The sequence below is a fragment of the Natator depressus genome, chromosome 28 (genome assembly GCF_965152275.1).
Source record: "Natator depressus isolate rNatDep1 chromosome 28, rNatDep2.hap1, whole genome shotgun sequence".
In the NCBI taxonomy this organism is placed as follows: Eukaryota; Metazoa; Chordata; order Testudines; family Cheloniidae; genus Natator; species Natator depressus.
The window spans coordinates 5674007-5692516 of record NC_134261.1 but is presented as its reverse complement, the minus strand read 5'-3'; the positions used below and the strand labels follow the sequence as shown (position 1 = coordinate 5692516).

The following is an 18510-nucleotide window of genomic DNA, read 5'->3' as shown; positions in this document are numbered from 1 at the left end:
AGTGAGTGGGCAGCTGGGTAAATAAACTGAAGTTGGGAGGAGAAACGTAGACGTTTCCAAGGTCACCCAGGCCGTCCATTGGATCCCAGTTCTAGTGCCACCGTACTGCTATTTTGCGTACTGAAGGTCTCTGCCACACTGGTGTTTTAGGCATTGGTGCAAACCCTTAGTATAGACAGAATTTACACTAGTGCACTCTGATTGGCACTGGTGCACCATGTCCCAGTTTGAAGGTTTGGGATGGGGGGGAGCAGTGACCCCACTGAGGCCTGGGGCTGACTGAACAGTGCAGCTGGTAAGGGAGGGGCAGCAGTGAGTGCTGGAGGTATGAGCCAGGAGCACAGCCCCATAGGACTGGACACTGACGTCTCCTGACCCAGGACACACCCCCCAGCTGTGTGCAGGGACTGCAGCTGAGCTACCCTGCCAGGACAGCCTGTGCATCCATGCACAAACCACCTCTTCCTGCAGCCTAATACAGTGGGGTCCGGGGAACTTTCCAAGCTGCGGGTGACAGGTCTCGGGTTACCGGGGTCGGCTCCTGGCTCTGTCACTGACCTGCTTGGTGACCTTGGGAAAGTCACAGCCCCTCTCTGTTTTCCTCCTACTCATTGTCTGTTTGGATTGTGATCTCTTTGGGGCAAGGACTGTCCCTCTCTGTCTGTGCAGTGCCCCAGCACAATGAGGGTGCTGATCTCAGTCATGTTCTCTGCCATGCACAGCACAATGGGACCCTGATCGCCGTCAGTGTCTGCAACGCAAGGCACAGTTTATAGACTCACAGACTTTAACTGTCAGAAGGGACTATAATGATAATCTAATCTGACCTGCACATCGCAGGCCACTGAACCTCACTCACCCTCTCCTGTAATAGACCCCTAACCTCGGGCTGAGTTAATGAAGTCCTCAAATCATTATTTAAAGACTTCAAGTTACAAAAAGCCCACCATTTACATTAGTTCAAACCTGCAAATGACCCATGCCATGCTCCATGCTGCAGAGGAAGGCAAAAAACCCACCCCAGGGTCTCTGCCATTCTGAGTCTGGGCAAAATTCCTTCCCATCTCGAAATATAGCAGTCAGTTAGACCCTGAGCATATGGGCAAGACCCAGCAACCAGACAGCTGGGAGAGAATTCTCTGTAGTAACTCAGAGCCCTCCCCATCTAGTGTCCCATCACCGGCCTTTGGAGATATTTGCTGCTAGCAGTTGCAGATTGACTACACGCCATTGTAGGCAGTCCCATCGTACCAATCCCTCCAGAAAGGTATCGAGCTCAGTCTTGAAGCCAGTTCGGTTTTTTGCCCCCACTGCTTCCCTTGGTTCCACAACTTCACTTTGATGGTTAGAAACCTTTGCCTAATTTCAAGCCTAAACTTATTGATGGCCAATATCCATTTGTTCTAGTGCCACCATTGGTGCTTAACCTAAATAACTCCTCTCCTTCCCTGGTATTTATCCTTCTGATGTATTTATAGAGAGTAATTATATCTCCCCTCAGCCTTCTTTTGGTTTGGCTAAACAAGCCAAGCTCTTTGAGTCTCCTCTCGTAAGGCAGATTTTCCATTCCTCAGACCATCCTAGTAGCCCTTCTCTGCACCTGTTCCATTTTGAATTCCTCCTTCTTAAACATGGGAAACCAGAATGGCCCACAGTATTTCAGATGAGGTCTCATCAGGGCTTTGTATAATAGTACTAATCCTTCCTTGTGTCTACTGGAAATACCTCACCTGATGCATCCTAGGACTGCATTAACCTATTTCACGGCCACATCACATCGGCAGCTCATAATTATCCTGTGCTCAACCAATACACCCAGGTCTTTCTCCTCCTCTGTCACTTCCAATTGATAAGTCCCCAGCTTATTGCAAAAATTCTTGTTGTTAGTCCCTAAGTGCATAATTTTGCACTATTAATTTTCATCCCATTTCTATTACTCCATCTTTCAAGGTCATGCAGATCTTAGAATCATAGAATATCAGGGTTGGAAGGGACCTCAGGAGGTCATCTAGTCCAACCCCCTGCTCAAAGCAGGACCAATCCCCAATTAAATCATCCCAGCCAGGGCTTTGTCAAGCCTGACCATCTTCTTGGATGATATTCCTGTCCTCCTCCATATTGGCAATCCCTCCCAGCTTTGTGTCACACTCCCACTCTTTGTGCCATGGTCACTAATAAAAACATTGAATAAGATTGGTCCAAAGACTGATCTCTGAGGAACTCCACTAGTAACCTCCCTCCAGCCTGACAGCTCACAGTTAAGTGTGGCCCCTTGTAGTCTCCCCTGTAACAAATTCCTTATCAACCTTTCAGTTCTCATATTAACCCCCATCTTCTCCAATTTAACTGCTGGAAATGGGCCATCCTGATTATCACTAAAAAAAAGTTGTTGTTTTTTTCTCCTGCTGAGAATAGCTCACCTTAACTGATAACTCTTGTTATAGTGGGTATGGCAACAACCATTTTTTTTCATGTTCTCTGTGTGTGTGTATCTATATATATATCTTCCGACTGTATTTTCCACTGCATGCATCTGATGAAGTGGGTTTTAGCCCACGAAAGCTTATGCTCAAATAAATTTGTTAGTCTGTAAGGTGCCACAGGCACTCCTCATTCAGTTTCCCATGTGGAACTGTATCAGATGCCTTACTGATATCCAGATAGATAAGAGCTACTGCATTTCCTTTGTCCAAAAAATTAGTTACCTTCTCACAGGAGGAGGTCAGGTTTCTCTGGCATGAGCTACCTTTTGTAACACCATGTTTTATTTATTTATAGTGCTGAAGGCTGGAAGGAGCTGTTAGCAGTAGGTTGAGAATGGCCATGTGGAGGTTGGTGAGGGGATGTTGGAGGTGTAGCTGGGATTTTGTTTTGTAGGAGTCCATGTCTCTGCTCCCTGTGGCCGTGGTGCCTTCCGAACCAAAGCAGCATGTCAGTAGACCAGATTCACGTGCCATACCTCCATCTGGAACAAGCAGCATTCACTGCCAGATGGGATTGATAATTTTTCAGGGGCCCAGCTTTATATGCCTGGCTGGGGTGGATTCAGTTGGACGGGGATCTGGGGCTCTAATAGTTTGGGATGTTCCTTTTTGCATAAAAAGTTAGTTCTTTCCCTTTATTGTTTTACCCCCACCTATGTCCGATGTCACTCTCTTCTTAACTTGCTTTGGTTATTTCAGTTCCAGTTTTTAAATGGGATATAATAATTGTAAATCTGAATGAAAGAAACAGAACCATTTGAATTTTGGCACATAGCTGGTAGAACAATACCTAGTGAAGGTATGCTGTAAGTACCTGGTTACCTACAGCATTTTCTGCCGGGATGGGTAAAGCAATGTCAAAGAGCCAAAAACGCTTTTTAGGGTGAAAGGGCTCGTCAGGTTTTTACTCTCTAGGGAGGATGTCACCGGCCAGGCCTGGCAGACTTTCAGGCGTGGTGTGCTGGATTGTATTTAGTAATCTCAAAATAAAAGGTTAAGACTGCAGGTTCACAATATCTAATGAAATGTTGCAAACAATTATACAAATAGACTCTAATGCTGTTAAAACAACATGGTATTAATACTGATTCAAAACTGAAATTAAAATTATGAGATAAACGCATGAGAAATGAACTGACACTTAATTTCCATTTCTTAATGCCTGAAATTTTGACACTCCCTCACACCATCTTTTTTTTAAAAGCGATGCACAGCACACAGTCAAGTTAATTAATGAAAGCACACCAATTATTGACTGATTTGTGTTGCATATGCATCTGAATAAGCACCCATTTAAAACTGTGCCACTGTAAGTGAAAATGCATCAATACAGCTTATCTCCAATGTGTTTAATTGTGAATGAAAAGTTTCTAAATTAAATACATGGAAGGATTGTAAATGGGGAAAATACACAGAAGTGCCTCTACCCAGTCCTGTTGACTTCTAGTCCTACCCCCCCCCCCCCCCCCATGAGTTCTGGCCTCTTGGTCAACTTCGTTCCCAGTCCCACATCAGCTGTGCCCACTCCCAGCCTAACCCGTTTCTACTACAGTTCATCATCCCACTCACCCAGGCAGGGGGTTGGTACTGCAGCCCCCAAGGCACCTGCGTTAATCACTGGCTCACGTACTTGGGCTCTATAGATTTCAGGGAGCGATTTATCAGAGTTACTGGCTCTGGGAGGTGGGAGAGAGGAGAGGCTGAGAGGGAATTTGCTCCCCACGCTCTGCAGGGCCATGTTCAACCCTGGTAGCCTCCATCTAACCTTCTGGAGAAAGTAGAGTTTGATTTAAGGATATTTACACTGTATGTTTTGCATGTGACAGTAACAATTTGTGTTTGAACACTTATAAAGATTTGGTTTTTTGAATCTCAACATTTACTGTAATTACATAATTGTTGTCTGATGACCCCCATAACTTCCCACAGCTCTGAAAGTTGAAATTGTAAACATTGAAAAAGGGCTTAAAAATAAATATTGATATCATCAACTGAAATTAAAAAAAATAAATAGAGAAAATGAATTTTGCCAAACCCACTTAATAGCAATTGCAATATGCTAGGGGATGGAAATTCAGAGCTAAGGCACCCCACCTTAATTCTGCCCTGCTGTGACACCAGGCAAATAGCCATAAGGCTACGACTAAGGCATTTTTCTGTGTAAAGTTCCAGATCAGATTATACCAATTTGTAAAGTCAGGTGAGCCCTTTCCCGCAGGGTATCAACTTCACTGGGTTGTTTCTTTTATTGGTTATTCCCATACGTCAATAGATAAATAAGATTCTATGAGTTATGAAGTGGCCGTTTCAGATTTCTGGTGAGTCTATTTTGTACTATGTCTCCGAGTCCCAGAGCTGCTGCTGTCATTAACGCATAAAGGCTTTTACACCCGTTAGTGCTGGCAAGACCCAATCCAGTTCCAGGACTGAACCCATATTTTCCCATCACATGGGACAGTCTCAGCTGAGGGGGAGTTGAGAGGGGGCGGGGTACAAAGGGAAGAGAGTTGTTGTAGCCATGTTGGTCAGAGGATATCAAAGAGAGGGATTTTTAATGGGTGATTCTGAAATGCTGCTCTCCTCTCCTGCACTTTTTGTTACAGTGGAATGGGAATAATGGTCATGCTTTCAAATGTCTCTCTCTCCTCCACCTCCTCCTCCTACCACAATTTCCTGTTCAGCCTCCCCTTCTTGTCCATCTCCTCCAGCCCTCTCTTAGCTCTGTAGAAGCCAGTAGCTGTCTCCTGTCCTAGGCTGCTGCACACACGTATTACAGGCAGCAGTGTAGGGTATGGCGCATGCCACCTTGGTGATGTAGCCTGAGGTACACACTGAACTGGGCCCCTCGCTGCTACTTCCAGCTGGGCCCCCTGCCCCTGGTCCAGCCCTAGCTCTTCCCAGTCTGTCCCTTCTCCAAACAGGCCCCCTCCCCTATACACTCTGGCCTGTTCCTCCACCCCATACATGTGTAACATGTACCTTTAAACTATTCATATTTTGGATGATTAAATTTGTGTTACCTTAAGCTCCCCCCCAACCACAATTTCAGTTGTTTGGTGGTGACCCGATGGTTTTCCATTGATGGTTTGGGATGGAGCAGGGCTGGTCACATGAGCCTTGCGTTACCTTGCCAGCTGACTAGTCAGGAGTGACGACTCCCTCTTTGGCGGATGGGCCAATCCCGGGGCCCGTTACCTCTCGTGATTGATTTTCTATTCCAAGTCTGTAAAGTAGATTTTCAGTATAAATGCTTTCTTCCTTACATATGACCCCTACATTGATCTCTCAGTCATTATGATCTTGACCAGTTATGAGCTCTCTGTAGACACCTCACACAATCATCCTCCAAGGGATGCGTTTGCTGTGATGGGTTTGTCAGGTCTCAGGTGAGAGCTGCTGGCAAAGACCAAGTGACCCTTTGCCAAGGGATCTCTGTGTCACTGTCTGACCCCTGTAGACCAGGGAGAGGACAACTTTCTACCAATGGCCTTCCGGACAACTGCTGAGTTCACTGCAGAGCCTCTCGTCCCCTCTCCATTTTCCTTCTCTGTGTGCTGTCTGGGATGCTGCCCGCTTCCTGCTCCCCAGGCCACCTTGTATCTACTCCATGTGCCACGCTGCTGGTAGGCCCGATTGAGAGACTGTCGAGTCCATCAAACTGGTGCCAAACTGCTGGGCCTCAGGCCTTCTGGGGTGCACCTCTCTGAGTCCAGTTGCCCCCTCCCCCTGGGGTGCTATGGGCGTTTATCTTTCTAGTGTGTCAGAGCTCAACCCTCTGGCTGAGACTTCAGGGCACTTTCTTCCTCTCTCGGGGTACCAGGTGAAACAGCGAAAGAGCCGACTGTCAGCAAACAAGGGTAAACCTGAAACAGTTGCCTTAGGACAATGACAGGGAGAATCCCCCAAAGTGACTCCTTTTATTCTCCTCTTCTCTGGCCTTTGGTTCATAGAATTGGAAGAGACCCTGAGAGGTCATCTAGTCCAGTCCCCTGTACTCAAGGCAGAACTAAGTATTATCTAGACCATCCCTGAAAGGTGTTTGTTCAGTCTGCTCTTAAAAATCCCCAATGAGGAAGATTCCATAACTTCCCTACGCAATTTATTCCAATGCTTAACCACTCTGACAGTTAGGAAATTTTTCCTGATGTCCAGCCTAAACCGCCCTTGCTGCAATTTAAGCTCATTGCTTCTTATCCTATCCTCAGAGGTTAAGAAGAACAAATTTTCTCCCTCCTTTTAACAACCTTTTATGTACTTGAAAACTGTGATCGTGTCCTCTCTGTGTTCTCTTCTCCAGACTAAACAAACCCAATTTTTTCAATCTTCTCTCATAGGTCATGTTTTCTAGATCTGTAATCATTTTTGTTGTTCTTCTCTGGACTTTCTCCAAGTTGTCCACATCTTTCCTGAAATGTGGTGCCCAGAACTGGACATAGTACTCCAGCTGAGGCCTAATCAACGCGGAGTAGAGTGGATGAATTACTTCTCGTGTCTTGCTTACAATACTCCTGCTAATACATGCCAGAATGATGTTTGCTTTTTTTGCAACAGCATTACACTGTTGACTCCTATTTAGCTTGTGATACACCATGACCTCCAGATCCCTTTCTGCAGTACTCCTTCCTAGGCAGTCATTTCCCATTTTGTGTGTGTGCAACTGATTGTTCCTTCCTAAGTGGAGTACTTTGCATTTGTCCTTATTGAATTTCATCCTATTTACTTCAGACCATTTCTCCAATTTGTCCAGCTCATTTTGAATTTTAATCCTATCCTCCAAAGCACTTGCAACCTCTCACAGCTTGGTATCATCCACAAACTTTATAAATGTAATGGAGAGACTCTGTTACTGGGAGAGTTTCATCCTGGTGGGAGGGGGCTAGGCCTGTACTGGAATAAGGTCAGTCTGTGCTTCACAGTGTGGCAGAACCTAAAATGTCCTTTAGCAGGGGAAAATCCTAGGGGGGATCGGCTTGTTGAATGGAAAAGAGCCCCATCTGAATTCTCTCACGTTGCCCTTCTCGCCCTGGCAGGCTACAAAATAATGTCCAGGTTTTGCTCCAGTTTCTCCCATCCACCCAGGGAGAAGGAAATGGCTGCAATGGAGCTGGCTCAGGTAAGGGATTATCAGGGAGCTGGTGGTGGGTTCTGCTTGGAGGGAGAGGACCAGTAAATGCATAGGAGGGTTGGAGCTGCTCGAGCTGATGGGAGGCAGGAAATATCTAGGGTGGAGAAAGGGAGGGGACAGGATGTGGCAAACCTGCTGAGACTTGTGTAATCTAGGATGTGATGGGTTGTCACCGCCGGGGTGCAATCTGGGGGCTTCTGGGAACCGCTGTGCCGTCTAACCCTCAAGCTGGGCTGGCCCTTCTTGCATTGCTTTGCTGGAGATTCAGCCAGCCTCTCCAGGCCCTCTTATCACCCAACAGCAGGTGGTGCCATACATCCAGCTAAGCTACCAGAGTGCTTTACCTAAGCCACTCGAGGACAGATGGAAGACAACAGCCAATTTCCCAGCTCCCCAACCTTGCACACCTGCTGTTATATAAATCCAGAATTATACCATCTTATAGTGCACAGGGATAAAGCATAAAACAAGTTTATTAATGACAGAAAGATAGATTCTAAGTGATAGCAAACAAATCAAAGAAGATTACTTAGCAAATAACCAAAAACTCAAACTAAGCCTAACATACTAGATGGATAGAATTTGAATTAGCAGTTTCTCACCCTGACTGATCGTACAAACAGTCCACCAAGTTTCGATACACAAGCTAGAAATCCCTTTACCCTGAAACCAGCGCTTCCCCCAGTTCAGTCTTTGTTCCTCAGGTGTTTCCAGGAGTTCTCTAGTGTGGGGAATGAGGCCAAGAGATGATGTCACACTCCACCTTATGTAGCTTTTCTATATGGCGGGAGCCCTTTATTCCAAACTCAGTCCAGTTTGTGGAAAAATACAGGTACCAAAATGGAGTTCAGTGTCATGTGGTCTGTACGCATGCCCTGCCGAGTCATAGTAGCCATGACTTATAGGCTGGCTGAAACATTCACAGGAAGGCTAAGCTCTTCCACGGTCCATTGTCTTTGTTGATGAGCCATCAGCACTGTCTGGCTTCTCATTTTTGTACCTGAAAGGCTAGTTGTGGGTGTTACCCAGAGTAAGCACATTTGAAATACAGCTACACAGTCAATATCCATAACTTCAGATACAAACGTGATCCATGCACACAAATAGGATAATCATATTCAGCAAATCATAACTTTTCAATGACATCACACATGACTCATCTTGCACAAAATGCATCATAATTATGTCCTAATCATATTATAATCATGCCACTATGCTGAATATGGGATGTAATGTCAGATAGGGCCTAATTTCAAGGCACTGGAGTTGGGAATGGAACTTCCCCTCTTTGTGGAACAGGAAATAACCCTCCAGCCAGGGCTGGGAAAACTTCCCAGACTGCCAGTGATGGAGCCTGAATCTACTGACACTTCATTAGTTACCACCACCCTTAATCTTTGTGGAAACTGCAAACTTTATCAGTGATGATTTTATATTCTCTTCTAGGTCATTGATAAGAATGTTAAATAGCACAGGGTCAAGAACCAATCTTTGCAGGAACCCACTAGAAATAAATCCACTCGACCATGGTTCCCCATTTACAATCAGCATTTTTAATCTATTTAATGTATGCCATGTTTATTTTGTATCTTTCTAGTTTTTTAGTCAAAATATTGTGCTGAACCAAGTCATAAACCTTACAGAAGTCTCGGTATATTACATCAACAATTTAGTTGCAACCAAACTTTTGATCTCATCCAATAAGGATATCCAGTTAGTTTGGTAGGATCTATTTTCTCTAAACCTTTGTTAATGGGTACTAATTATATTACCCTCCTTTACTTCTTTATTAATGAAATCCAGTATCGGCTGCTCCATTCTCTTGCCCAGTATTGATGTCAGACTGACACTCTTGTAATTAGCTGGGTCATCTCTTTTACACTTATTAAATATTGGCACAGCATTAGCTTTATTCCAGTCTTCTGGAATTTTGCCAGTGTTCCAAGTCCTAATTCAAATCAACATTAACAGTCCACCATGCTTCTTCACTAGGTCTTCTATAACTCTTGTATACAAGTTATCTAGACCTGCTTATTTAAACATGTCTAACTTTAATAGCTGCTGTTTAATGTTCTCGTTGGAAAGGAAAGAGTGTCATCGTATAATATCTTATGTGTGTCATAATATCTTATGAAATGCGTACATCATCTCTTTTTCTCCAAATCCAGGATAGATATATTTATTGAACACTTTTACCTCTTTTGCATTATTTTTGATACTTCTGCCATTTCCATCTAGTAATTTACCACGACCATTGTTAGGATTAATTTTGTACTTAATGTGCTTTTAAAAAACTTTCTTTTTATTTTCATTGATTAGTCATTGATTTCTGATAGCTTCCCTTACCTACTAGCCAGAATTGTGGAAAATTGGTATGTGATAACTGTGAAGATCCTACCTCCGTTTGTCAGCTGGGGGACTCAGTTTCTCTCTTTCTACCCTCTGGTGCCTTCTGGTTGCTCTAAGCAAGGTGGGGTGGGACTCTGTTAACATGTGCATCCTGGAGCTTCCATTTACCTGGTGCTGCTGTTCCGTGAATAGTGGGGCTGTGAGTGTGGCAGCAGGCACTGAGTGTTGGACTCTTGCTCTTTCAGGGGCCAGTGTCTTTTGAGGAGGTGGCTGTGTATTTCACCAGAGAAGAGTGGGCTCTGCTGGACCCCGCTCAGAGAGCCCTCTACAGGGATGTCATGCAGGAGAACTACGAGACGGTGATCTTGCTGGGTAAGGAGTCCTGTCCCTTAGAATCCTAGAATATCAGGGTTGGAAGGGACCTCAGGAGGTCATCTAGTCCTACCCCCTGTTCAAAGCAGGACCAATCCCCAATTTTTGCCTCGGATCCCTAAATGGCCCCCTCGAGGATTGAACTCGCAACCCTGGGTTTAGCAGGCCAATGCTCAAACCACTGAGCTATCCCTCCCCCCCTCTGTTCGTAGAAGCTGTGGGGTCTCTAAAGAACCTGAGTAGTAATAACTTTATACTTTTATTCGTCATACAAGTTTTAACAAGTTTCCTTGCCCCCCTTTTTTTGCTTTATCTCCCATCCACTGGAATAATTTTTGGACGTGTGCCTTTTTGGTGCAGTCAGTCATTTTAAAGTGTATTAAATGTAACCTTATTGGGTACATTAATAACAAGAGCTTTCATGCCTTTTCCTCATTTTAAGAGGAAAATATGCCACCTGTAGAATTCTAAATTGAATAAATAGGTGTATGACTCATGTATGGCTTCTGTGACAGTCAGATGAGCTCCTTTTTTGATAGGAGAACATATAATGTTGCCATTCAGGAGCCCATGGGTGAAGGGAGAACAGAGTCGTAGAAAGGGAGGAGAAGGGGGGGAGTAGATAATTCTGGGGTGCCAGGACATGGGGAGGGTGTGTGCAGGATTAGAGCTAAGAAGTAGCAGGGAGGGATGAGGTAGTGAGAGACGAGGAGGGAACACAAGAAGCTCCAAAGGTGCCGGGAGGTGGTGCCAGCTGAGAGTAATGGGAAGAAGGGGAGGGGAGTGCGGAGGAAGGCACCAGGAAGTAGGCTGGGTGGGTTGGTAGGAGGGAGAAGAGGTTTGGGGATCTAAATCTGTGGGGGATCCCAGACCTTTAGCCCCGAATCCCTACCCAGGCCTTGTTGCTTTAGAGCCTGCACTCCAGTTTTATTTCCGTTCAGTTTCACTTCATTACACATATTTTCCCCAACTATTATTATTTTAACTCTTAGAATCATAGAATCATAGAATATCAGGGTTGGAAGGGACCTCAGGAGGTCCTCTACTCCAACCCCCTGCTCAAAGCAGGACCAATCCCCAACTAAATCATCCCAGCCAGGGCTTTGTCAAGCCTGACCTTAAAAATATCTAAGGAAGGAGATTCCACCACCTCCCTAGGTAACACATTCCAGTGTTCCACCACCCTCCTCGTGAAAAAGTTTTTCCTAATATCCAACCTAAACCTCCCCCACTGCAACTTGAGACCACTACTCCTTGTTCTGTCCTCAGCTACCACTGAGAACAGTCTAGATCCATCCTCTTTGGAACCCCCTTTCAGGTAGTTGAAAGCAGCTATCAAATCCCCCCTCACTCTTCTCTTCCGCAGACTAAACGATCCCAGTTCCCACAGCCTCTCCTCATAAGTCGTGTGTTCCAGTCCCCTGGCCTTCTTGGCAACAAGGGCACACTCTTGACTCATATCCAGCTTCTCGTCCACTGTAACCCCTAGGTCCTTTTCTGCAGAGCCATTCGGTCCCTAGTCTGTAGCGGTGCATGGGATTCTTCCGTCCTAAGTGCAGGACTCTGCACTTGTCCTTGTTGAACCTCATCAGATTTCTTTTGGCCCAATCCTCTAATTTGTCTAGGGCCCTCTGTATCCTACCCCTACCCTCCAGCATATCTACCTCTCCTCCCAGTTTAGTGTCATCTGCAAACTTGCTGAGGGTGCAATCCACACCATCCTCCAGATCATTTATGAAGATATTGAACAAAACCGGCCCCAGGACCGACCCTTGGGGCACTCCACTTGATACCAGCTGCCAATTAGACATGTATCCATTGATCACTACCTGTTGAGCCCGACAATCTAGCCAACTTTCTATCCACCTTATAGTCCATTCATCCAGCCCAAACTTCTTTAACTTACTGGAAAGAGTACTGTGTGAGACCGTGTCAAAAGCTTTGCTAAAGTCAAGGAACAACACGTCCACTGCTTTCGCTTCATCCACAGATCCAGTTATCTCGTCATAGAAGGCAATTAGATTAGTCAGGCATGACTTGCCTTTGGTGAATCCATGCTGACTGTTCCTGATCACTTTCCTCTCCTCTAAGTGCTTCAGAATTGATTCCCTGAGGACCTGCTCCATGATTTTTCCAGGGACTGAGGTGAGGCTGACTGGCCTGTAGTTCCCAGGATCTTCCTCCTTCCCTTTTGTAAAGATTGGCACTACATTAGCCTTTTTCCAGTCGTCCGGGACTTTCCCCCGATCGCCATGAGTTTTCAAAGATAATGGCCAATGGCTCTGCAATCACATCCGCCAACTCCTTTAGCACTCTCGGATGCAGCGCATCCGGCCCCATGGACTTGTGCTCCATCCAGCTTTTCTAAATAGTCCCGAACCACTTCTTTCTCCACAGAGGGCTGGTCACCTCCTCGCCATGCTCTGCTGCCCAGTGCAGTAGTCTGGGAGCTGACCTGGTTCGTGAAGACAGAGGCAAAAAAAGCATTGAGTACATTAGCTTTTTCCACATCCTCTGTCACTAGGTTGCCTCCCTCATTCAGTAACGGCCCACACTTTCCTTGACTTTCTTCTTGTTGCTAACATACCTGAAGAAACCCTTCTTGTTACTCTTAACATCTCTTGCTAGCTGCAACTCCAGGTGTGATTTGGCCTTCCTGATTTCACTCCTGCATCCCGGAGCAATATTTTTATACTCATCCCTGGTCATTTGTCCAATCTTCCACTTCTTGTAAGCTTCTTTTTTGTGTTCAAGATCAGCAAGGATTTCACTGTTAAGCCAAGCTGGTCGCCTGCCATATTTACTATTCTTTCCACACATCGGGATGGTTTGTCCCTGTAACCTCAATAAGGATTCTTTAAAATACAGCCAGCTCTCCTGGACTCCTTTCCCCCTCATGTTGTTCTCCCAGAGGATCCTGCCCATCAGTTCCCTGAGGGAGTCAAAGTCTGCTTTTCTGAAGTTCAGGGTCCGTATTCTGCTGCTCTCCTTTCTTCCCTGTGTCAGGATCCTGAACTCGACCATTTAGTAACAGTTAGACTAAGATAAGTATAGTAAAGAGGATCTTGCACTCTGCATACTTGCAAGTTATGGACACCATTGGAAACAAAGATCGAGGGGCAAGGGAGCCCATCAGAAGGGAGGTCCTGATTCAGTTTACACTGTCTTTGGGACCTGACAAAATGAAAAAATGGTTACTAGGAGAGGTATTTTATCCGCTTCCTAATGGTAATAGTACAGCTATATACCATATCTGCTCCTTTACTCTGGTTACAATAATGTCAATAGCTGCCCCAACCCATATGTGGCCTTTGGGAAGTCCATCATTAAGTGTTGAGCATTAATACTCATGATTTAAATCACTTATTTATTAATAATTCCAATATATGAATGTGGTCCTACTGCTGAGATACTGCATAGCAACCTAATTGCTAAAGCCCGCCCCAAACTTCCTTCTTTCAGAATCCTGTGGCGTATTGCACCTGTTTGTGGTTACTCGTTAGTCTCTCAAAATGAGGGTGCAAAGTATCTGACCTGGGATTCTCTCCTTAGGCCTATTCAGGTAAATCCCAGACTTTAATATAACTATTCCCCCAAAGCCTCAACCTAATATAACAGGCCCTTAACTGTAGTAAGCTTAATAACCCATTTATTTATGTTCACCTCCTTGCTCCTCCATGCATGTTCCAAGCTAATAAGCAATATTCTGATAATGACATTTTACCTCTAGCGAGGTATAAAAGGTATTAAATTACCCACAAGACCTGAGACTGGGTCATAGATCATAAAATCAGGTCGGGGTCAACAGAAGTGAATTTGGGGAGAGCCTTGTCCTCTCTCCCCATCTGCAGTAGCCACAAGCTGTCTTCCCTCCAGGCTCCTTGGATCCCTGAGCCTCTCCCTCCTGAGGTTGTGTGGCCCAGTTCTTGTTTCTTACATTCTCCTATTCCGGAAGAATTAGAGGCTGTTGCTCCTGAATTTTAGTGTTGAATTCCCTAGCCTTTTCTACATTACACATCTCCCTCCCATTAAACTGAGTCACTAGATTTCCTCATTCCCCAAAATGTGCTTTTGCGATGTCACAGTTTTGGGGTAGCTAAGCCTTTGACCTGCCTCCATGCTCTGCTCAAGGAATGCCCTCTCCGGTATCAGACCTCTAGCCAGCCCCTCTCTATGGGTAGGGGCCCACATGCCTCTCCTTTTTGACCAAGGTTTGAGGATTGCAACTTGTCCTCCACTGTGTTCACTGGACTAACATCCTGTTCCTGTGCTTTGGTTTCTCTCCAAGGGCTGTGAGCAGTCTGTGTGTGATAGAGGTGGGAATTTTGGTAATACTTGTATGATGCCAATACACACCTCAGTTTCCCTCTGTGATTGGTATTGCTATGATTAGACAGAGCAGGAGACATGAGGTGTTTTGTCACGTAGCTGTCATGGGTAATATGAATGGGTCATTAAGGATGGGCTGGGACCAACCTACATCAGTGGAATACCTGACAGAGGCAAGGGAGTAATTGTCACCTGTCCATGGGAGGATCTCCGCTTGGCTGAGTGAAGCATACATGGACTCGTTGTGTTTTGGGGAACAGGAAGAACTGGGCTCGCAGATGCAGGGAGCTCTACCGGAGCGAAGACAAATGGACAGGCACATTGAAAGGAAACCAAACTGTTTTCAACAGCAGCATGGCTCAAGGGCCTTGGCCAGTCTGGACTATATTGTCGTCTTTGCTTCTCTGTCCTCATCTAAGGACAATTTCAAATGCTGTGTTTCAGTTGACTAATAAACCCTGCTATGTTTTAACAGTCTGCCCAGTGTGACAGCAAAAACTTGCTGAGGTGCATTGAAGCATGAATGAGGAACGGTCTCTGAAGAGGAGTGTAGTTGAGCTGGGCCTGCTGGCAGAGCTCACAGGTTGAAATAGGAGTGTTGAAGCCAGAGGCTCAGTCTCAGGTGGTGAAGCTGCATGGCCTATCCTTGTGGAAGAGTGGGACCCCTTGGGGGTCTAGCGCACTCAAGGGGCACCTCCCAAGGACTGTGTTTAAAATCCAGGGCATTGCACAGATCCTATGGATCCATGATACTGTGTCTTATGGGGAAAAGATATAAAACAAGCAAAGGATCTAAATGCATATTTACCATCACCCCCTCATCAGTCCTCATGGGAATCTCTGATCGTTTCCAAAGTGTACTAAAACCTTCCTTAAAAGCTTACCTCTTGGTTATCAGGTCATGTCAATTTTGTTAGAGGGATTTCCCTTCACTCTCCCACTTTCCTGGTTCTTGTCACACAGACAGGAAACAGCAAAAGACCAGAAATCTGAAGCGCAGACAATGCGATGTTTGTTGGGGTTAATTTCCAAGCAAGCATATTCCGAAGCTCTTCGCACCAGTTGGGCTTCTCTCTATACTCCAATATAGTCTGTTCCCCGGTGTTCTATTCCCAGCTGTGACACCGCAGATCATTTACCCCACATCCTCCTTCCTAGCTCTGTGTCCCCCTTGCCTGTGTCCCTGTTCCCCATTCCCGTTCCCCCCCATCCTTAGCAAGCATGATTCCAGTTTCCCCTCCACTTCCTGTTTGACCCCAGTTTATATAATAATATTCTCAGCTATACCTTAACCAATCATTTTATTGAAATTTAACTAACCAGTCCTAACATATGGTAACATAATTCTCTAACCAATTATATCCCACTACCCTAATTAACTTACACCTAGCAAAATTAATTATACAGCAGACAGAAACAATTAGAGAACCAGACAAATTAACAATAAAAAAGTGGGGGCCGTAAAGATAAAACAATACAGAAATGCGGGTTTCACAAGCACAATCCATACAAGAAGTATGGGCAGGCTGGATGAATGGACTATAAGGTGGATAGAAAGTTGGCTAGATTGTCGGGCTCAACGGGTAGTGATCAATGGATACATGTCTAGTTGGCAGCCGGTATCAAGTGGAGTGCCCCAAGGGTCGGTCCTGGGGCCGGTTTTGTTCAATATCTTCATAAATGATCTGGAGGATGGTGTGGATTGCACCCTCAGCAAGTTTGCAGATGACACTAAACTGGGAGGAGAGGTAGATACGCTGGAGGGTAGGGGTAGGATACAGAGGGCCGTAGACAAATTAGAGGTTTGGGCCAAAAGAAATCTGATGAGGTTCAACAAGGACAAGTGCAGAGTCCTGCACTTAGGACGGAAGAATCCAATGCACCGCTACAGACTAGGGACCGAATGTCTCGGCAGCAGTTCTGCAGAAAAGGACCTAGGGGTTACAGTGGATGAGAAGCTGGATGAGTCAACAGTGTGCCCTTGTTGCCAAGAAGGCCAATGGCATTTTGGGATGTAATTGTAGGGGCATTTCCAGCAGATCGAGGGACGTGATCGTTCCCCTCTATTCAACATTGGTGAGGCCTCATCTGGAGTACTGTGTCCAGTTTTTGGCCCCACACTACAAGAAGGATGTGGAGAAATTGGAGAGAGTCCAGCGGAGGGCAACAAATATGATTAGGGGACTGGAACACATGACTTATGAGGAGAGGTTGAGGGAACCGGGATTGTTTAGTCTGCGGAAGAGAAGAATGAGGGGGGATTTGATAGCTGCTTTCAACTACCTGAAAGGGGGTTCCAAAGAGGATGGATCTAGACTGTTCTCAGTGGTAGCTGATGACAGTACAAGGAGTAATGGTCTCAAGTTGCAGTGGGGGAGGTTTAGGTTGGATTTTAGGAAAAACTTTTTCACGAGGAGGGTGGTGAAAGACTGGAATGTGTTACCTAGGGAGGTGGTGGAATCTCCTTCCTTAGATATTTTTAAGGTCAGGCTTGACAAAGCCCTGGCTGGGATGACTTAGTTGTGGATTGGTCCTGCTTTGAGCAGGGGGTTGGACTAGATGACCTCCTGAGGTCCCTTCCAACCCTGATATTCTATGATTCTATGAACCATTGAGAAGTGATTTCTTGCCAGACAGAGGCTATCAAACTAAGTTTTCTTTAACCATCTTAAGATCTGTTTCTTTATCTGGTGCTGATGGGCACTATCAGGACAGGATCATCTTCCTAACAGCCCAATACCACGTTATTTCAGTGTAACTGCTTTGGGATATGACGATGTTACCGTACACTTCCCATCTTATGGCTGCCCCTGCTGCTTAGCCAAAGGCCTTAGCCTAAGAACAAGGTATCAGACTATGCTAGTGAGAGAAGGCCCATACACAGGCGGACTGTGATTTTGTTTGTTTTTATACCCTTATAACTAGCTAAGTGATAAAAATACACCTAAGTTCTTAAAGTATAGGCTTTCCAGGCAGGCCTGAATATCTACATTCTAACAAAAAGAAAAGGAGTACTTGTGGCACCTTAGAGACTAACCAATTTATTTGAGCATAAGCTTTCGTGAGCTACAGCTCACTTCATCGGATGCATGCAGTGGAAAATGCAGTGAGGATGTTTTATACACACAGACCATGAAAAAATGGGTGTTTATCACTTCAAAAGGTTTTCTCTCCCCTCCACCCCCCCCCACCCCACTCTCCTGCTGGTAATAGCTTATCTAAAGTGATCACTCTCCTTACAATGTGTATGATAATCAAGGTGGGCCATTTCCAGCACAAATCTAGGGTTTAACGAGAACGTCTGAGGAACGGGGGGGGGACAAGGGGAAATAGGTTACCTTGCATAATGACTTAACCACTCCCAGTCTCTATTCAAGCCTAAGTTAATTGTATCCAATTTGCAAATGAATTCCAATTCAGCAGTCTCTCGCTAGACTCTGGTTTTGAAGTTTTTCTGTTGTAATATCGCAACTTTCATGTCTGTAATCATGTGGCCAGAGAGTTTGAAGTGTTCTCCAACAGGTTTATGAATGTTATAATTCTTGACATCTGATTTGTGTCCATTTATTCTTTTACGTAGAGACTGTCCAGTTTGCCCAATGTACATGGCAGAGGGGCATTGCTGGCACATGATGGCATATATCACATTGGTAGATGTGCTGGTGAACGAGCCTCTGATCGTGTGGCTGATGTTATTAGGCCCTGTGATGGTGTCCCCTGAATAGATATGTGGGCACAGTTGGCAACAGGCTTTGTTGCAAGGATAGGTTCCTGGGTTAGTGGTTCTGTTGTGTGGTATGTAGTTGCTGGTGAGTATTTGCTTCAGGTTGGGGGGCTGTCTGTAGGCAAGGA

At 45.3% G+C, this 18510-nt stretch overlaps 1 protein-coding gene across 1 annotated transcript in view; it reads left to right on the top strand.

Annotated features, from left to right (window-relative positions):
- The window catches only part of LOC141978975 (uncharacterized), a 35614-nt gene that overhangs the window by 6569 nt on the left and 10535 nt on the right, over nucleotides 1–18510 (top strand). Inside the window, exons 2-3 of the mRNA XM_074941409.1 lie at nucleotides 7514–7596; nucleotides 10203–10329. Of these exons, the coding sequence (XP_074797510.1) occupies nucleotides 7525–7596; nucleotides 10203–10329 (199 nt within the window). The 5' untranslated portion in view covers nucleotides 7514–7524. The remainder of the gene's footprint in view (nucleotides 1–7513; nucleotides 7597–10202; nucleotides 10330–18510) is intronic.